Source organism: Macaca mulatta, chromosome 13, assembly GCF_049350105.2.
Source record: "Macaca mulatta isolate MMU2019108-1 chromosome 13, T2T-MMU8v2.0, whole genome shotgun sequence".
NCBI lineage: Eukaryota > Metazoa > Chordata > Mammalia > Primates > Cercopithecidae > Macaca > Macaca mulatta.
In genome coordinates this window covers 103,889,424-103,910,302 of record NC_133418.1, presented here as the reverse complement: position 1 = coordinate 103,910,302, position 20,879 = coordinate 103,889,424, and the positions used below count along the sequence as shown (strand labels likewise).

Here is a 20,879-nt window from a genome sequence, read left to right as displayed (position 1 = left end):
TGGGTTGTTTTGTTTTTGGCTGTTACAAGTAGACTTGCTGTGAACAGTCTCCTACAAGTTTTTGCATGGACATATATTTTCATTTATCTTGAGTAAATGCTCGGAAGTGGATTGCCTGGGTCATGTGGAAGGTATATGGTATATATTCAACTTTTAAAGAAACTTCCAAACTGTTCTCCAAGTGTTTGTACCATTTTACAATTCCTTCTGCAGTCTGTGACCTTTCCAGTTACACTATACCCTCACCAATGTTTGGTATGGTTGCCCTTTAATTTCAGCCATTCTAGCAGATGTGAAGTGTTATCTTAGTGTGATTTAATTTGCATTTTCTTAGTGACAATGATATTAAGCATCTTTTTCAAATGCTAATTTTCCATCCATAAATCCTCTTTGGTAAAGTGGCTGCTAAATCTTTTACCTATTTTTAAATTGGATTTTTTTTATTTATTTATTTTTTTTTACTATTGAGTTGTAAAAGTTCTTTATATATTTTAGACATAGGTTCTAGGTTATATGTTTTGTATTTTCTCACTCTCTGGCTTGCCTTTAGTTTTTTTATTGTGTCTTTAGAAGAGCAAAATATTTTAATTTTGATAAACTGATGTATTGATTTTTTTCCCTCTTTAGTAGTTTGAATTTTCTTGTGTCCTATTTAAGACATCTTTGCCAAGTCAAGTTACCTTCGATTTTCTATTTTTTTCTGAGAAGTTTTATACATTTAGTTCTTATATGTGGGTTTATATTCCATTTAGAATAAATTTTTGCATATGGTCAGTTTTTTTTCCCTCTTTTAAGCTTTTGGCTATCTAACTGTTAAAGCATCATTTGTCGAATTGCTGGCACCTTGGTTGAAATCGTTTTATCTTTTATTGACTTTATCTAGGTCTTAATTCTGGATTCTATGATCTGTTCCAGTGAATTATATTTCCACACCAGTACTACACCAGTACCACAGTGTCCTGAGTGCTGTAACTTTATAATTAGTCTTAAACTCAGGTAAGCATAAGTTCTCAAACTTTAATCTTTTTCAGTTTATTTATTTATAACCGATTTAGACCATTCTGTTCCTTTGCATTTCCGTAAAAGTTTGAATTTCTACCAAAATGCATTCCAGGATTTTGATTGGGATTATGTCAGTTCTGTAGGTGACTTTGGGAAGAATTGATACCTTAAAATTAATTTACATCATCTTTAATTTCTCTTAGCAGTGTTTTATAGTTTTAATTTTGTAAGTGTTTCAATAAACATCTTTCAGTATATATTCTTATATTCATAAGGATAGATTACCAAGAGTAATCTTGGTATCAAAAGATGTGAGGATTTTAAGATTAATGGTGCTATAAGTTTACATGACAAAAATATTATAAGAATTTATTGTCGGGCCGAGCGCCGTGGCTCAAGCCTGTAATCCCAGCACTTTGGGAGGCCGAGACGAGCGGATCACGAAGTCAGGAGAGAAACCCCGTCTCTACTAAAAAAATACAAAAAACTAGCCGGGCGAGGTGGCGGGCACCTGTCGTCCCAGCTACCCGGGAGGCTGAGGCGGGAGAATGGCGGGAACCCGGGAGGCGGAGCTTGCATTGAGCTGAGATCCGGCCACTGCACTCCAGCCTGGGCGACAGAGCGAGACTCATCGTCTCAAAAAAAAAAAAAAAAAAGAATTTATTCTCTTACCTGGAATCTATGAACTTTCATTCTCCACATCTTCTTCATTTGTTCTGGATATAATCATTCAGTTGTTTTTCCTAACACAGTATATGGAAGAGGAATTTTCATTTTTCTTTTCCCCATACCAGTGATATGGAACATATTTCTATGTTAAGGATGCTTTATATTTATATTCCATGTTACAGTTTTTTTTTTTTTAAATCTGTCATGTGTCTATTCATATGCTATTCTTTTTTTTTTTTTTTTTTTTTGAGACAGAGTCTCGCTCTGTTGCCCAGGCTGGAGTACAGTGGCACGATCTCGGCTCACTGCAAACTCTGCCTCCTGGGTTCATGCCATTCTCCTGCCTCAGCCTCCCGAGTAGCCAGTACTACAGGCGCCCTCCACCACGCCCGGCTAATTTTTTGTATTTTTAGTAGAGACGGGGTCACCGTGTTAGCCAGGTTGGTCTCAATCTCCTGATCTCGCCGGCCTCGGCCTCCCAAAGTACTGGGATAACAGGCAAGAGCCACCGCGCCCGGCCGATTGTCTTTTCTGTATAGCAGTTTTAGCATATATGTACCTAACTGTGTTCTTCATTCCTTTTATGGTTTTTGGGTTTCTATCTTTTTTAAGATTGTCCACCTTATCCTAAAATATTTTAAATGTTTTTCTAAATTTTCTTTTAACTTTATGGCATTTTGAAAAGAATTTGGTTTCAGTGTTTTTTTCTTGACTGTTAGAGAAGAAATGTATGGCCATTTATAGAAAAATTCGAAATGGAAAAATCAGAAAGAAGGAAAAATTACTGTCACTTAATATAATCCATGGGAAAATAAATGTTTTCTTAAAAAATGTTATTATTATTTATTTATTTTTTTGACAAGAGTCTTGCTCTGTCAACCAGACTGGAGTGCAGTGGCAGGATCTCGGCTCACTGCAACCTCTGTCCCCCAGGGTCAAGCCATCCTCCCACCTTAGCCTCCTAAGTAGCTGGGACCAGAGGTGCACATTACCATGCCCCGCTAATTTTTGTATTTATCGCATTGTGTTTCTCCTTCAACAGTTGATGAAATTAGGGTAGTTTTCACTTTTAGTTGTTAGGAATAATGCTACTGAGAATTGTTCCTGTCCAAATATTTGTGTGGATGTGTGTTTTCAGTTTTCTTTGATCTATATCTAGTAATGGAATTGCTGTTTAAGTTTCTGAGGAATCATCAAACTTTTTGAGAATGGCTGCACCATTTTACAGATGCAGATTGCAGGAGGGTTCTCATTTCTCTACATTCTTGCTAACACTTGTAATTGTTCATTTTTTAAAACACAAGTCATCCTAGTGTGTCTGAAGTGGCATTTCATTGTAGTTTGCATTTTCCTAGTGACCGATGATTTGACTATCTTTTTATATGCTTATTGGGCTTTTGTGTATCTTTTCTGAAGAAATACGTAGTCAAATCCTTTGCCTGTGTTTAGATTGGATTGTCTTTCCATTGCTAAGTTTGAGGTCTTTGCATATATTGTGCATCAAGCCCCTTATCAGATAGATGATTTGCAGATATTTTCTGCCATTTGGGGGGTTGACTTTTCACTTTTCTGATGGGTCCTTTGGAGCACAGGTTTTTTTTAAACTTTGATGGTTCAATTGATCTTTGTTTTAATCTTTTGTCACTTGTGCTTTTGGAACCATATTTAAGAAGCCATTGCCTAATTAGGTTATTGTCTTGATATGTTTTCTGTTCCTTATAGCAATACCTGAAACTGGGTAATATATACAGAAAAGGAATTTATTTCTTACAATTATGGAGACTGAGAAGTCCAAGGTCAAGGGGCCCTATCTGGTGAGAGCCTTCTTGCTAGTGGAGATTCTGCAGGTCCTGAGGTGGTACAGGGCATCACATGGACAGGGGGTGAGCATGCTAGTTCAAGTCTTTCTTCCTCCTCTTATAAAGCCACCAATCCCACTCCCTGATAACCCGTTAACCCATGAATGGATTAATTCATTCATAAGGATGGTACACTCCTGACCTATTCACCCCTATCAAATGTCCCACATCTCAGTAATTAAGTTGCAATGTGAGTTTTGGGGGGGGCAAACATTTAAATCATAATAGTCATGAAGATTTATTTCAATTTTTTTAAGGGATGGATAGCTTTAGTTCTTATCCGTAGGTTTTTTATCCATTTTCAGTAGCTTTTTGTGCAGATGCTCCTCAACTTACAATGAGATTACATCTTTTTTTTTTTTTTTTTGAGACGGAGTCTTGCTCGCTCTTTCGCCCAGGTTGGAGTGCAATGGTGTGATTTCAACTCACTGCAAGCTCCGCCTCCTGGGTTCACGCCATTCTCCTGCCTCCTGCCTCTCAGCCTTCCAAGTAGCTGGGACTACAGGCACCCTCCACTGCGCCCAGCTAATTTTTTGTATTTTTAGTAGAGATGGGGTTTCACCTTGTTAGCCAGGATGGTCTTGATCTCCTGACCTTGTGATCCGCCCGTCTCGGCCTCCCAAAGTGCTGGGATTACAGGCGTGAGCCACCGCGCCCAGCCGAGATTACATCTTGATAAACTCATTTTAAATTGAAAATACTGTAAGTTGAAGATGCATTTAATGCTGGCAACAAAAGAGTTGGTCCCTGACTTACCGTGGTTCAATTTAGGATTTTCAATTTCACGATAGTGTGGAAGCAATACACATTCAGTAGAAACTGTACCTCCTTTTTAAGTTGCAAGGAGCTCTTAGATTTCTATGGGGTTATGTCCCCAAAAATTCCCTGTAAAGCTGAAAAATCTTAAGTCAAACCATCGTAAGTCTGAGAACATCTCGTGTATATTGTGTGAGGTCGGGGTCTGACTTCATTCTTTTGCATGTGGGTATCCATTTTTTTTCAGGACCATTTTTTGAAAATATTATTATCTCCCCATGAATAAACTTGGCATCTTGTCAATGTTTACCTTTTTCAGTGTGTTAATGTTGACACTCATGGTGCAAAAGCAATGGTGGGTAAAACTGCTGGCACCTTGCTGTGAATCAAGGCAATGGCACCAAACTATTGGTAGTCATTTTATTATTTACTACCAAACACTTGCAATAAAAAAGGTGGCAGTTTCACTTTAAAATGTCCTTGATCTAGCAGTAAAAATGAATGATATTGAAGCATGATCCTTGAAAATATGTCTTTTTAATATTCCATGTGATGAAATGGGAGGTACGCATAAAAGCACATCTGTTGATACTGAACTGTGCAGATCGACTCTAGGAAAAGCATTTGATGTAACGATTTGAGCTGCAAACCAGTGTGGCAAACTGAGTCAGATTTGGGTACTTGGCACATTGAAGCAAGCTCCTCACTTGGAGGAAAACAACTGACAGTATTTGTCAATGATAAAATCCAAGTTTTAAAGCAAAAATTAGAAAAGTCAGGAAAGTTATGTCTGCCATTCTGAGTTTGATGGTATCCCCAAATTTGATGACTTTTCTGATGAGATGCTGGTGATACCAGTCAGTTTTATTTGGGAATGTTGGGTAGTGTAGTATGTCCACATATGGAAGATCTGTACATCTAACCAATATTTTCAAATTAATCCATGTGATATCTTATAAAATCATGCATATTTAAATATTTCAAAGTACAAGATAGGTAGGCCAGTAGATTTTTAAGTTAACAATACAAAAAGTTCCCTTATGATTTTATATTCCACACTGTAAACTAACTTCGAAGAAACTACTACTCATTGAGTTGTTGTGCATATCAAAGAAGAATGTCTTCAGTTATATGAAAAAGCTTTTAATGTTCTCCTCCCTTCTCCAACTATGTGTCTGTATAGCTAGATTTTCTTCACATCCTTCACCCAGAATAGCCTATTGCAACACATTGAATGTAGAAGCAGATATGAGAATCCAGCTTAGTTTCTATTAAGCAGACATTAAAGAGATTTGTAAAAATTATAATACCATGTCACTTTTCACTATTTTTTTCGGTTTTAGGAAATATAACCATCTCTCATGAAAATATCTATGTTTTTAGTGGGTTTAGTATTTTTAAATGAATTAAATATATTTAAAATTTCTATTTTTATTTCTAAAATGATAAATGTTGGTAGATAAAAGTCACATAAATGAAAACTCTCTGAGATCTTCAATGATTTGTAGGACTATAAATGTGTCCTGAGAACAAAGGTTTGAGAACCACTAGTTTAATAGAACTTTTTTGTTGCTTTTGATAGAGAGGGTAGGGAAGGGCTAGGGACTGTTAAGTTTGTGGGAGGTTACAGTTTTAATTAGAATAGTCAGGGAATGCTTCACCTAGAGGGGATCATCTGACCAAAACTTGAAGGAAGTGAGGAAGCAAGCTATGCTCTGACAGCAGTTAAGCCCAAAGCCCAAAGGTGGAAAGATTCATGGAATGGCAAGGGAGGCATTGTAGCTTCAGTGTAATAAGTGAGGGGAATGTAATAGGAAATAAGGTAAGAGAAAACATGGGAGGTTTTGGTGTTGGTGGTGGTGGTGGTGATGGTTAGCCCTTTTGGACTTCATGAAGCCATTTTGATGGTTTTAATTTTCACTCAGTGAAATTAGAAGCCACTGATTTTTTTTTTTCTCTCTCAGCATATTGTATCTTATATTTTAAAAAGATCACTCTGGTTACAATGCTAAGAATATTCACAGGTTGGGATAGGCTGGAGTTAAGGCTAAAAGACTAGTGAGGAAGGTAGTATCACAGATGACAGAGGAAGGTAGTTTAGACCAGGGTTGTGGCAGCAGAATTGCCAAGTGTCAGACTTTTATATGCTCTGGAGATGAACCAAGTAGAATTTCCTGGTGGATTGTGAGTGGAATGATAGTGGAGTCATAGATGATGAAGATATTTGTCTTGAGAAAATCCTTCATGCAGTAAATTAAATTGATTTCAATGTTGTTTACAGCTTCATTTTTTGGCTATGATTAACAAAATTAATATATTTAAAAAATTGTATGGCCTCTGGGTTTTGTCTCCTAAAAGATGTCTCTCTTAGTAAGATTAGAAAAATATTCTTGTATTTTCTTCTACTTCTTTTAGATAGTTTCAATAAATTAGTTCTTTTATCTACCTGGTGTTTGTTTTTGCTCTCATTAAAGCAGTTTCTCAAATTCAGAACTGTTGACATATTGGGCTGAATAATTCTTTGTTTGTGGAAGAATGTGCTCTGCTGTGCATTATAGGATATTCAGCGGCATCCCTGGCTTCTACCCACTAGAGATTGCCTCAGTTAAGACAACTAAATGTTTTTCCAGATGCTCCCAAATGTTCCCTTGGGGAAAAAATTCACTCCTCGTTGTGAACTTTAGTAAAGAACGTTAAAAAAAATTAAGCCCTGATTTTGAAATATGCATACTCAAATAGTATACCCAGTTTTATTTTCATCACATCAGTGTCATTAACAAGGTGAATCTAGAAACCATTCTGAATATATGGAAAAGACGGGAGGAGGAAAACCAAAGCACAGATGCTTCAACTTGAATCAGTCTTTTGGAACATAGTAACCTTGCCAGAATACTGCCAAAGTTTGAGCAGAATGATCTTAAATTTTGAAAAAGGAAGAATTAATAAGCAGATTCTGTCCCAGAATGTTGCTTTGCTTGTTTGTTTGTGTGGGTTTTTTTTTTTTTTTTTGTATTTGCATCTTTCATTTTTATTTTGGTTCTTGCCCATGATTATGTAGTTTAGTTGAAACAACAGTGTAAAGCAGTAGAAATAATGTACATAGTGCACTGGACTGATAATCAGAAAACCTAATCAGAAACTTGAATCTCTTTTTACATTTCCATTTTGATCAATTGTGGTTTCAATTGATCTTCAGTTCTGTGGTATGAAACATGAAGAATCTTATTGTGAAGATCAGTTAAACTGGTGTACTAAAAACCTTAAAAAAATTTAAAGCATTATAAGGAGTTATTAATACAAGGAACTATTATTTTACCTGCTTTAAGATTTTTGACAAAATTTATATTTAAAATGTAAAATTGTATCATAGTTCTAGACCTGTGCTTTGAAATACTGTAGTCACTAACCACATATAGCTATTGAGCATTTGATATGTGGTTAGTCCAAATTGAGATGTACGCTAAATGTAAAATGTACACCATAGTTTGAAGACTTAGTATTAAAAAGAAATCAAATATCATAATTTATGTTGATTACATGTTGAAATGATAGTGGTTTGGGTATATTGAGTTAAAATAGATTTCTCTTTTTAATTACTTTTTAATGGTGTTACTGGATTACTTTATATATATGGCTTAATTGTGTTTCTAGTGGACTCTACTGGTCTAGACTTATTTGATGTTAATTTATAGAAGATAAACTTCAATGAGTGCCATTATCTGTAATATATGTTCTATAGAATCAGGAAATTTTAGTATAGAAAGAGTTTTCCCTATCAATTTTAATAGTGTTTGCAGATTATATTTTCCTCAAACCTCAGGGGAACTGTGATGCTGTATATTTTTTATTTAGATTTAATTCAGGTGTTTGGGAACTTTGGATTTCAATTTGATTTTTTAAAATATAATTTTTATACAAAACATTCAAATATTATATACTAAATTTAAAAGCAGAGAAGAGCACTAGTTAGTGCCATTAGATTAACTCATTGATTATTTAAGTTGTGGCTCTCCCATATTTTTGTTTGCTCTATCTGTGTTGGATCATGTATAATTTTGGAAGCAGGTAGACTGTTCCATATTTGTAAGCCTGATTTTCCCGATACTGTGCTATCAAACATCGTAAGTCAAATTATATGATGAGGCTGCTATTGGCTTGTGTTTAATAGAATAACTTCATTAGTTTCATTTACTGACTTCACAATTAAATTTTATAAACGTATGAAATTGTTAGAACACTAATGAATCCACTTTATAGGTATTTTGATTTTTGCAAAAAATACCTTTTGCGTTTTACATTTGTTTAAGATTTCGGCTGCAGAAAAATGGTTTGAAAAACCCTAATTTAATTAAACTTTTCATTTTACAGATTTAGAGTCTGATTCTAAGGAAAAATAGTTTGCCAAATTTCACACAATTAATTGAGTACTGATATCTGAATCCTGTGTATACAGTGTAAGTACTTTCTGTGATGTAGTAGTCTTCTAAGGATTGTTATATTTGAGTAGGGGTTGGATCTAGAACATCTTGATTTAAATTATGTCTTTAAAATAATATATTTGTTCATTGTGTAAAATAGTTTTAAATTTACTGAATATCACTCCTCGTTGTGATAGTTTATATAAATATATAAATATAATTATATGTTATACAAACATAATATATACTATATAAAAATATATAAATATATAAAATATAAAATATATAAATATAATATATATTTTTATTATATATTATATAAAAATATATTCTATAAATATATTTATAGAATTTATATATTATATAAATTCTATATATAAATATATATTTTATAAATATATTTGTATAATATATAATCTATATTAGGTATAGAATATATTTTATATATAAATATATTTTATATATTATATATTTTAAAAGAGATATATACATTATATAAATATATAATATATTTAATATATTTTAAAAGATATATATACATTTTATATATAAATATATATAATTAAAAAGATGTATATATATACTTGAATTTTCTTTGAATTATTTTCATTTGGTCTTTAGGCACCCAAGGATAGGAGCTTTATCCATAACACTTGGAACTTTCTTCATGATCCTGTTGAGTAAGCACTGTAGAGGCAGGTGAAAGAGGTTGACTGACATCCTGACTGACAGGAGAGGTTATGCTGTCTACCTGATTAAGATATTTTTTTCATTGTGGGGCCCTCTGGTGAGCATCACATGGGACCTAAAATTTTCCTATGTACCAATTCATAGAGGCTCATTCACATACCTCTTCTTCAGACTTTTTTGTAATAAGTCTTCCAGTCTTATTCCTTCAGCATTCCTAATCATCCTGCAGAAACTATTAGCCATTATATATTAATATGCATAGGTTATTAACTCAAGCAATTTCTTCTTTAGGCAAAGTAGATGTAATGGTAGGTCTTTCTACTGTGAAGATTTTCTTTCATTTCTTAGTCTGACACCCTGCCCCCATTACCGCCCCCCACCCGGGTTGGGGTGTAATGCCTCAGCAATGTATTTCTGGATGTTACTGGCATTAAGTGAGAGCCATGTATAAACCAGATGTTTACCCCCTCTGATGTGAAATTCCCCAGGAGGCCATCTGTATTGTTTGATGGAGAGACAGTGATGTGGAGGAGTAGATTTTTGATAGTTTGAATAACCTATTTAAAAACTTCCTTGTGCCTTTGGGCTTGCTTTGTCTTACATGTTCTGTATATACCACCTCTGTTTAATGAAGGAGATCTCCTGGGTACATCTACTTTTTATACATTAAAAAGGGTGGCATGGTTCCTGAAAGATGTATGTAAATGTTTTCTTTCCCATGTACCCATGTGAATGGTCACAGGGCCTTTTAGGTGAATGCCAGGAAGACAGTTTTGGTATAATGCAGTATAGGATTATTTGAGAGTACCTGGTTGTCTCTTGATGTAAGGAATTAATGGGGCTATAAACTGAGTAAAGTATAGGAATTGGGTGAAGGCCTGTGACTAAATAATGACAACATTTAGACTTTGGTGAGAGTTTATATTCTGGCCCTATATACTCCTCTTTCATCTTTTTATCTTTTTCCTCTGAGCTTTGGGGTATTCTGTCAAAATTTTCTTCTAATTTATCTTTATTTTAGGTTTCATTTTCCCATTATAGTTTTAAATCTATCATGTGTGTATAGTTCATCCTAATATTAGTTGTTATATTTTCACCTTTTGACCTTTTTGAGAACAGGACTTTGCTATTTCTTTCAGTACATCTATTTCTATGGAGTAGCATTTCCTTGTTTTTTTTTTTTTTTTTTTTTTTTTTTTTTTTTTTTTTTTAAGAGGATCCCTCATTTTTGAGGGGAGGGCATGCAATGTTTTTCTCTTACTCGTCCTCATAGTAATAAATTGATGCCTGTCGACTGTTAACTCAGAGTCAAGGAAGAGTTGAGCTGTATTCTGTCACAGTAGACGATGGTTCTTGCCTGAAATTGGGGATTATTTATATTTCTTGCATATTTGCCTTATTTTTAGAATCCTAAAAATCCACAGATTAGCTATGGTAGAAAATTTTGCCTTGATGCTATAGATTCCTTCCCTTTTCCACTTATTGTGGCCAGTCATGCCAGTGATAAGGTGTGGATGTACCTAACCTACTTCAGTGTCTTTCTATGCTTGGCTTCCCTTATTGGTGTCCAGGTCTCAGCTGATTTCCCTCAATCAAAGATGAATCCCGGGGTTGCATAATGATACTGATAAGAGTCCAAATATTGCGAATTCAGCATAAAGTGGGGAGTGCAAACAATGTGCCCCTTTTTGGTTCACCATCTGCCCTTTCTTCTAGCACTCACCTCTTTGAGTTATAGATTGTTGGAAAGAGTCTGCATGAAGGAAAGTGGTTGTCTCACAGGAGAAGGAGGTCCCCAATGAGGCTAATTTGGCTCCTTTCATTACACCACATCTGTCCAATATCCAGCTGGAATTTGTTAAAGTTTCTGGAAAATAAAGGTTGCTCCTCTCTGTTTTCCAGTGATGATATTCTTCCTATTAAAAAAAGGTTTTGTAATATTTCAATGAAAAATTTTAAAAGTATAGAAAAGAGTGAATGTTAGATTTTGTTTATTTCACCAGCATCTTATTCAGTGTGTATAATTTTTATCAACATGTTTAAATTTGATAAAATACAGGCATATAATTATTTTTAGTTTTATGTTTATATGCCAAACATAAGGCTAATTGCAGTTAACTTTGATAGCTAATGAGTAATTATTATTTGCTTTTTAGAAAATGGACTCTACATCTCTCTTACCAACATTTTTAGATGTGGATCTGACAATATCACATATTAAATGTCTTCCCAAGGATATTCTGGTGAAATTTCAAGGCATAAATAATAATGAATGTGAGTTTGACTACCACATATTGCAGAGAGAAATACAACATACTCCAAAAGTGAAAAATAATGTGGAAATTGATGAATTTTGTTTGGTGGAAGAAAGAGTATCTGGAGAATGGCAGAGAGGAAGAGTCGTGGAAAAGAAAAATGAACTCTATACAGTGCTCCTCATAGATCGTGGAGAAGAACTAAGAGTTGCTGGTCCACAGATTGCTTCAGCCTGTGGCAATTTATTTGAGCTACCGCCACGGGTAGTATTTGGTATTTTTGCGAATATACTACCAGTTGGGGAAAAATGGTCCCCTAAAGCTTTGAATTATTTCAAGTCATTAGTAGGAATACAAGTGAAAGGTTATGTGCAAGCTATTTTACCTCTGCAAATGTTTCTTTTTGAAGTGCCAAAAATTATATCTCAGGCTCTCGAGTTACAATTAGGAAGACTTGTTGATGGAGATTCATTTCGTCTTATTGTGGAAATGTTAGAAGAATTCCCTCAACAAATGCCAGATTTATCGCAACATAAAAGACCTGAATTGTCATTAGGTGATAAAGACACTTCACTTGATATTCAACATGTTCTGGATAAGTTGCAGCCATCTTTGTCAGTAGGAAGTACTGAAAGTGTAAAGGTATCATCTGCATTGAGCCCAAGTAAATTTTATTGTCAGTTAATTAAATGGACTCCAGAACTAGAAAACTTGACAGCACATATGACTTTACATTATGATACCATCTGTCAAGAAACTAGTCCCACATGTGATAATTTTGGACTACTTTGTGTTGCCAGAAGGCGAAATGGACAGTGGCATAGAGGAATTCTTCAGCAGCTCTTGCCCCCAAATCAAGTAAAAATTTGGTTTATGGATTATGGCAGTAGCGAGGCTATACCCTCAATTTATGTAAAGAAACTTAAACAAGATTTTATTTTAGTACCATTATTTTCATTTCCATGTTCTCTGACATGTTTGCACAGTGAAGATAGAGATGCAAGAACATTTCAACTGAGTATATTTAAACAGGCCTTATTAGGACAAGTGGTATATGCACACATTGATTGGTTCAATAAGGATGAGCATTTGTATTACGTGACATTACAAACTCAAGAGTCTACAGTTAATTCTAAGTGTCTACTGAAGACTGTAGGCACACAAGTACTTTGTCCGATGTCTGATTCAAAAATATCCAATATCTTGAGTGAGACAAATGTGTCTGATGTAAACAGCTTTGCAGTTGAGAGTTTTATGGGAAATATTGAATGGTCAATAGACTCTCTAAATAAAAAAGGCATTTTAAAAGTAGGTTTTCCCATTGAAACAGTAGAAATGGAGATAGAGGCTGCCTATATAGCTTTTATAGCATATGTATTAAACCCATCAAATTTCTGGGTACGCACTAATGACCATCAGAATGAATTTCAAGAAATAATGAAAAATATAAACAAATTTTATGATTTGTGTGAAAACGATGAAATGATTCTAAGAAAACCTGAACCTGGATTATTTTGTTGTGCTAGATATAGCAAGGACAGACGTTTTTACAGAGCTGTCATCACTGAAATTAATGGTTATAAGATTAATGTTTATTTTTTGGATTATGGTAATACTGATTCCATACCATTTTTTGATGTAAAAATTTTGCTTCCAGAATTTTGTGAGTTACCTGCCTTAGCAATGTGCTGTTCACTTGCACATATATTTCCTGTTGAAGATTTATGGACTAAGGCTGCAATTGATTATTTTAAAAAATTAGTTTTGAACAAAGCAATTTTGCTTCAGGTTATAGCAAAAAAAGATGACAAATACACCGTAAATATTCAAAGTGTTGAAGCCTCAGAAAATATTGATGTTATCTCTCTTATGTTACAAGCTGGATATGCAGAATATTGTCAAGTAGAACTAAAATATTTTCCAAAATCTGTAAGTGAATATTCAATGTTAAATTCAAAATCTAAAAACAAAGTTAATATTAAAAAAGTCATATCTGCCCTTCTTGAAGGACCTAAATCTAAAAAGTACCTTTCAAATAACCTAGTAGAAAATAACTTGTCTTTGCCAAAGTCCCCAGCTGTTAATGTCTCAGATTTAAAAAATCCTTTCACCTTGTCTGTGGGACCTGAGTCATCCTGGTCTTATAAAGAATATAGTTTTAAACCAGGAACAGTTCTTGAAGTTAAATGTTCCTATTATTATGGCCCAGGTGACTTTTCATGCCAGCTCCAATGTAAGTTAGAAGACCTAAAATTACTAATGGAGCAAATTCAGAATTACTATAGTATTCATTCTGATCCTTACGAGATTGGGCAGACGGCTTGTGTTGCTAAGTATTCTGGGAAGTGGTATAGAGCTGCTGTTTTGACTCAAGTATCAAAAGAAGTTGACATAGTATTTGTTGACTATGGTTACCAAAAAAGGGTTTTAATTAAAGATCTTTGTGCAATTAACCCACGTTTTCTCTTGCTAGAAAGCCAAGCCTTCAGATGTTGTCTTAACCATTTTATTGATCCTGTTAGTTGTAAATTATTCAGTTGGACAAGAAAAGCATTCAGAGACTTGCGGAATTTTATCTCTTCATCTAGAGGGTTATTGACTTGTATCATCTATGCCTTAGTTATTATACATCCCAACCATTTATATAACTTAGTGGATTTACAGTCCTCATTTGCTAGTGCAAAAGAATTTCTTATGAATCGTGGCTCTGCTCAGTATATCACATTATCAGAGACATTCCCATCTTTAGTTAGTCTTTACAGTTACTGTTATTCTTCCTTTAATATAAAAATTGGAAGTGAAGAAGAAGTATATATATCTCACATATATAGTCCCAAAAAGTTTTATTGCCAGCTTGGCAGAAATAATAAAGATCTAGAGATGATAGAAACAAAAATCACAGAGAGCAGTAACCTCAAAAATTGTCCAAAATATGATTCTAATAAAATGAGAGTGTGCATATCTAAGTATGTAGAGGATGGTCTCTCATATAGAGCTTTAGCAGTACCAACAGATTCATCATCTGAATTTCAAGTCTATTTTGTAGACTTTGGAAATAAGCAATTAGTAGGAGAAAATATGTTGAGGGCCATTTCAGCTCAGTTTCCAGAGTTGTTGTTTACACCTATGCAAGCTATTAAGTGTTTTTTGTCAGATCTTAGAGATGTAGATATTCCAGCAGAAATCAGTAGTTGGTTTAAAGACAATTTCTTGGGAAAACCATTAAAGGCGATAATATTGTCACAGGAGTCAGATGGACAGCTTGGTATAGAATTGTATGATGGATCTCAATATATAAATGAGAAAATTAAAGTGTTGCTTCATGCTTATGGAAAAAGACATTGTGACCAAGCATGCTGCATGGAAAAGAGTAATAAAATAAATGAGAGTAAGAGACTTACTACTTCTTTGAAAGGCAGAACAGGAAACAACTATCGCCATAATGTGATTAATAAAACTAGTCCAGTGACATATTCCGAAAGAAAAATGGATCAATTGATGCATCCTAAAAGTATATATGCCAGGTTTTTGAAGCCATCAGTGTGTTATAAAATGGAACCGGTGTCAAAAAACAAAATGAAGAATTCTTTGAATGATGGGCTTAAGGGTATAAAAATTGCCCCTGGAGCTGCACATATTCTTGAGAACAGGGGTGTGCGTCAAAAACCACTAAAGGTTGTATCACAGTCTTTTATCAGAGCATTAAATCAAACATCCTCACAAAACCCATATGACCTTATTAGGCCACGGATTAAAGACCTTCCTCAACCCCAAATTTTTTTGAATGCCAAAGTTAAAGGGTATGTATCTAATATCAGTAATCCAGCAAGTTTCCATATTCAGCTTGCTGAGAATGAAAGTATAATTATCAGACTTGCTGATGCTCTAAATACAACAGCAAGGAGATTGAAAGAGAAAAAATCAGTTACACTTCTAGTGGGAGATCTTGTAGTTGCGGAATATTCTGGTGACAATGCCATTTACAGGGCAGTAATTAAGAAAATTTTGCCAGGAAATTCTTTTGAAGTAGAATTTATTGACTATGGTAACTCTGCAATAGTAAACACATGTAAAATTTATGAACTTCAGAGGGAATTTCTAACTGTTCCTCAGCTAGGAATCCATTCTTTTCTTAGTGGAGTAAAATGGAATGAGCCTGATGAAATATGGGATGAAAAAACTGTGGATTATTTTACTTCGAAAGTACATAACAAAACAGTTTATTGTGAATTTTTGAAAAAGCATGATCAGAAATGGGAAGTAAATTTGATTTGTGATGAAAGATGTGTCATTAATGAACTACTGAAATGGAAAGCATGTTCAAAACTACAGAAGTCAGCATTGCAAATGCCTCAGGTTCTCGCTCAAAAGGTGAGCCCAGGTGATAATAATGAAATGAAGAAAGGAAAATCAAATGAGTCTGAAGGTTCTATGAATTCGAACCAACAGCTGTTTAAAATTCCTTTCGAAGAATTCAAACCTGGACAACTTGAAAAAGCTGAAATGCTTAATGTTTCAAAAAGTGGAAGATTTTATGTGAAGTTATCCAAAAATAAAAAGATTTTATCAGATTTAATAGTATTAATTACTAAAGAAGAAAAAAATTCCCCCCTTTTATCAATGGAAAGTATTGAAAAAGGTTTAGAATGCTTGGCAAAATCTAAAAATACCTTGAAATGGCATCGATCAAAAGTGGAAGAAAAATATGTTGATGATAAAGTACTTGTTTTTTTAGTAGATTGTGGTTTCTATGAAATAGTGCCTGTATGTAATACCAAGCTGCTTAGTAACGAAATAAGAAATATTCCTAGACAAGCTATACCTTGTAAGTGGATTTGGTTTGAAAATTCTAAGAACATGTCCTTTGAGTGCTTATTTGCTCATTTGGAAATAAATATTCTTTTCCTGAAATATTTAGATGCTGTTTGGGAAGTAGAAATTTTGGTAGATGACCTGTTACTTTTGGAATACTTAAATTTGAATACAGTTCATGTTGAAGAAAACAAACTTAGACCTGCAGAAATTGTTTACAACTTTGAATCTAAGACTCCTGTATCATCATGCACAATAAAATCATTTACTTGGGTTCAATTCCAAAATGATAGGCAGTATTCTGGTATTGCAACCGCTGTTTCTGATCCATCAGACTTCAGTATTCAGTTAGAAGATTTCTTTGACATAATGAAATATCTTTTTATGTTGCTTTCTGATCTCCCGGAGACCTTACAAACATTGCCTCAGGAGTTCATAATTCCCGGTTCTAGTTGTTTGTTCAAATATAAATCGGAAGATCAGTGGAATAGAGTAGAAATTTCTGAAGTCTTACCTCATTCTTTATGTCTTGTGTTGATTGACTATGGATTTTCTTTTTATATACATTATTCAGAAATTATAAATCTTAAAGTTGTTCCTGAGGAACTTTTGAATTTGCCAAGGCTGAGTTATCCATGTATTTTATATGGTATCTTACCTGCTAAAGGAAAACATTGGAGTGAAGAAGCCAAAAGCTTTTTTCGAGATTTCCTAAGTAAACCAGACCTAGTTTTTCAGTTTAGGGAATGTAATTCTGAAACAAAACTGAAAGTAGATGTCATTCATGAGAAAAAGAATTTGGCAGATATATTAGTTGCATCTGGTCTCGCAACTTATTCTAAAGATTCAGCTCATCTTGATGCAATTACTGCTACTGACTCTACTAAAAATCCAATATAAATTACAGAGTAAGCCTATTTTCCCATTGTTAGATCAAAATTGTTACAAAAAACAAAATATAAATTTTACATGCACTGAGAAACAAAAGTGTAAACAGAAATCTACAAAGAGGAAAGATGTCTGTAAGAACCTCTTAAGGAAAATTTGTATTAGTAAAAGATCACATTCTAGAAATTTAACAGTGAGAAAGAAAGTTGGTAGTGGAAAACATTTCCAGAGTGCCATTTTGTTTGATACATGTACAACAACTTCATTTTGGGAACTGCCCGATGGTTTGAAGAACAGCAGTTATGTTGAAGACATTTTTGAAAAACTACCAACCGAAGGAATACAGGAAAATAAGACAATGAACTTGAGAACAGCAGTAAAAACATCACATGATAATGGAAAAAAAAAATCAGAAGAACACTTAAAAGGTAAATAGACATTTTTATAAAGTAGATTATTTTCTGTAGATTCTTTTTTTTATTCCTTAAAAGTTTTTCATGTACTAACATCCAAATTGAAAATAAATGGCAGGAAAACTTACTAGAAAATCTGGATAAATGGATGAACTGGAAGTGGCCACTATGATTATAAAACGTTGCTTCACTCTCTTTACATTTTTTGAATGGTGGAGTTTTTAGAATGTAGTCAAAGATTTTAACCACACATGCATGCACACATGCATGACATTTCACAAATAATTTCAAGGGTTTCATAAAACTCCTAAATGTCTGTAGATCTCATGTTAATAAATCTTGCTATTATTAGTGAGCTTCCTGGGCTCATTTTGAAGAATAGTTTTTCTGTTATATATAGTTTTATATCATATGAAATGTCTTTAGGTGTTTTGAGTGTGCTTCTAGCATATTTCTGAACCAGATAAATTTATAAATAAACTGATTCTAGCATATTTTCTCTTAAATCTTTTAGATGTCAAACTGACCCTAAAATATTGTTAAAATTTTAATATTTTATGCACTACAGTATTGTCTGATTTTGTTTATCCACATTACATTCATTTTCTGTATGGATTAGTTACTGAGGATTTTGTAGGCTGTAAAGAATGTTCCCTGGCAAATGTTTGTTTTGACTTTATAAATAAAACGTATGTTATTCTACATTCTGTATTATAACTAATGTCATAACAGGCTATACTCTTTCAGTGAGTGGAAATATCTTGTTTTTACTGATGTAATGTTAGAACGTATTTTATTTGAATTTCACCTAGATGTTTTATAGTGAATTGATAAATGCTTTACAATTGGCGCCCTTTTCTATCTAATTTTTGAATCTTTCCTGATATCAGTAATGGTTATTGTAGCAATAGAAACAGCTACCATATTTTGAGTGCTTATTATGCTTCAGGCACTGTCTCAAGAGTCTTATATGTATTACCTCATTTAATGCTTATTACAACTCTACAAAGTATGTTGATATAAAGGTCTAGGAACCTAATAACTAGTACTCCACTTCGAGTTCTAAACCACTTTCAAATAAACCTTTTCAGAAGGGGAAAGATAATTGTTAAGCAAAATGTCACACTTAAACAAACAAAATAAATAAAACCAAAAATAATATTAAAGACTGACTTATATTAATGGAAAAATTGGCTTACCAATAATGAAATAAGGAATTATTTAGACTTACACAGACGGTTATAGGCATAGACAAGAGAATCTTCTTGGGAGGGTACCCATGTAAAACAGCCTGAGGCAGTTCTCCCCAGAAAGAAAAGGAGGAGGAAGAGGCTAATCAAACATAGGTCTTTTTCCTTCCAAATGGACCAATGAGATTGACCTTACTTCTGGAAGGCATAAGTAAGAAGAACAAAGAGGCTAGGAGTATTATGCTAGGAGAGTGCCCCACCCATGAACCTCCACATGGAAGGAAACATCAGGAGTGGGAAAGAAGCATTTTCCTCCAGGCTATTATCACCACTTTATGGATGAGTCTCAGGGAAATTAAATATCTTGCCCATGAATTTAAAGCTGGTAAGTAAGGAACTGAGATGTTCAACTCAGATTTCTCTGACTGCTTTTGTTTGTTATTTATACTGCCTTTTGAAAAGTAGTTAGCTTACTTGGGGAAGAGATTCCTATAAACTCTTGGCACCAAACCATGCATTTTGGCTCTTACATCCTTTACTGTTCCCTTACCTGTGCATGTGTCTAACTTCTTTTATGTTTTTTTTCCCCATCAGATTCTTTAAGGACCCACTTTGGGTCCCAGCTTCTATCTCATAGCACTCCTAACACACAGTGAATCACTGAGTGAGTTAAAGTAGCTGTTGTAAAAGCAGTTAGAAAACCAAACATTAAATTATACTTCAAAACACAGATTTGAAGTCCTATGTAAGGAAAAAAATCATGACTTTGTATGACAAATATAAGAAATATAGTTTCATGGACTAATAATAAATTTCCATACTTGCTGTAATCATAGCCTTAAAACAAAGCAAGAAAACAACATTAAAAAAAAAAACTGATTTTATTGCCTTTACTATTTCAGCTCCTACCACCTCTATTACTCTTCCACTATTATTGCCTGCAGGTACTCTGGGTCCAGGGCAAAGTGATTTTAGTAGTTCCTCTTGGTTTAAGACATCAATATTTGAAAGAGTCTTACCTACTAAAAAAGCATAAAAGGGACTCTGTTACAGTGGTTCTCAACCTTGACTTTGCATTGGAATTAACAAAGGAAGCTTTCAAAAAACTCCGACGGCTGGGTCCCTGTTAAAAATTAAACATTCTGTTTTAATTGGTCAAGAACTGTGGCTTTACTAATGGGTGTTTAAAGCTCTCCTGGTGATTCTAATGCACAGCTAAGGTTGATAATCACTACTCTAGAGAGGACTGTAGATAACTTCCTGAATTATTTTGTGAGAAAAAAATAATTTTAGGCTTTATGTGTAAAAACTCTTAGAATCTATTCTTCCTGTATTTGAAGTCCAGACTATACATAATGAGTCACAGTAATTTTGAGCTAAACAATTCAGAGTAAATAGTAAAAATATCATCATGTTAGAAATGGCCTAGATGTATAATATGTTTACTTTATCTTGCCCAGGTATTGTTCTAAATGCAGAAGTTGCCACCCTTTACACTTGGAAAATTGGCTTAACTTTCCCATAGTTTCAGCCTATTTTAACATCAGTGTTTAAATATTCAGGGTAATTGTTTTTATCTGTAGACTATTTTCTCCAGAACAAACTTGTTAGTCTTTTTCCAGGATGTTTTCTCATTTATTTTTGTTTTTCAAAATCGTGCTTTCTTGCCCACATGCTTGTTTTTGCTCGAAAGTCCTTGTGTAGATTATGAGAACTAGAGAATGTAATAACCCGTTCAAAAAAAGCACAAGAAATATCTGTTCATTCTTTGCTAATGAGGCAGTGCTTAATGGTAATGTGTGCCTATCCTTCTACAGTTGCTTATTTAACTGGAAGTCATCTTTGAAAGAAATCTAGAATGATAACCCATTTTTAAAGAAGAGTTTTTGATATTTTAAATATGAAGTAACATCTAGACATCCAGAGG

General features: G+C 33.9%; 1 protein-coding gene across 1 annotated transcript; it reads left to right on the top strand.

Annotated features, from left to right (window-relative positions):
* Positions 1-863: 863 nt before the first annotated feature.
* On the top strand, positions 864-17,758 carry TDRD15 (tudor domain containing 15). Its single transcript, XM_015111796.3, has 3 exons — positions 864-996; positions 8,655-8,740; positions 11,551-17,758. Exon 3 carries the CDS (start codon positions 11,554-11,556, stop codon positions 17,359-17,361), a length of 5,808 nt encoding a protein of 1,935 aa, XP_014967282.2. The 5' UTR covers positions 864-996; positions 8,655-8,740; positions 11,551-11,553; the 3' UTR covers positions 17,362-17,758.
* Positions 17,759-20,879: the final 3,121 nt, after the last annotated feature.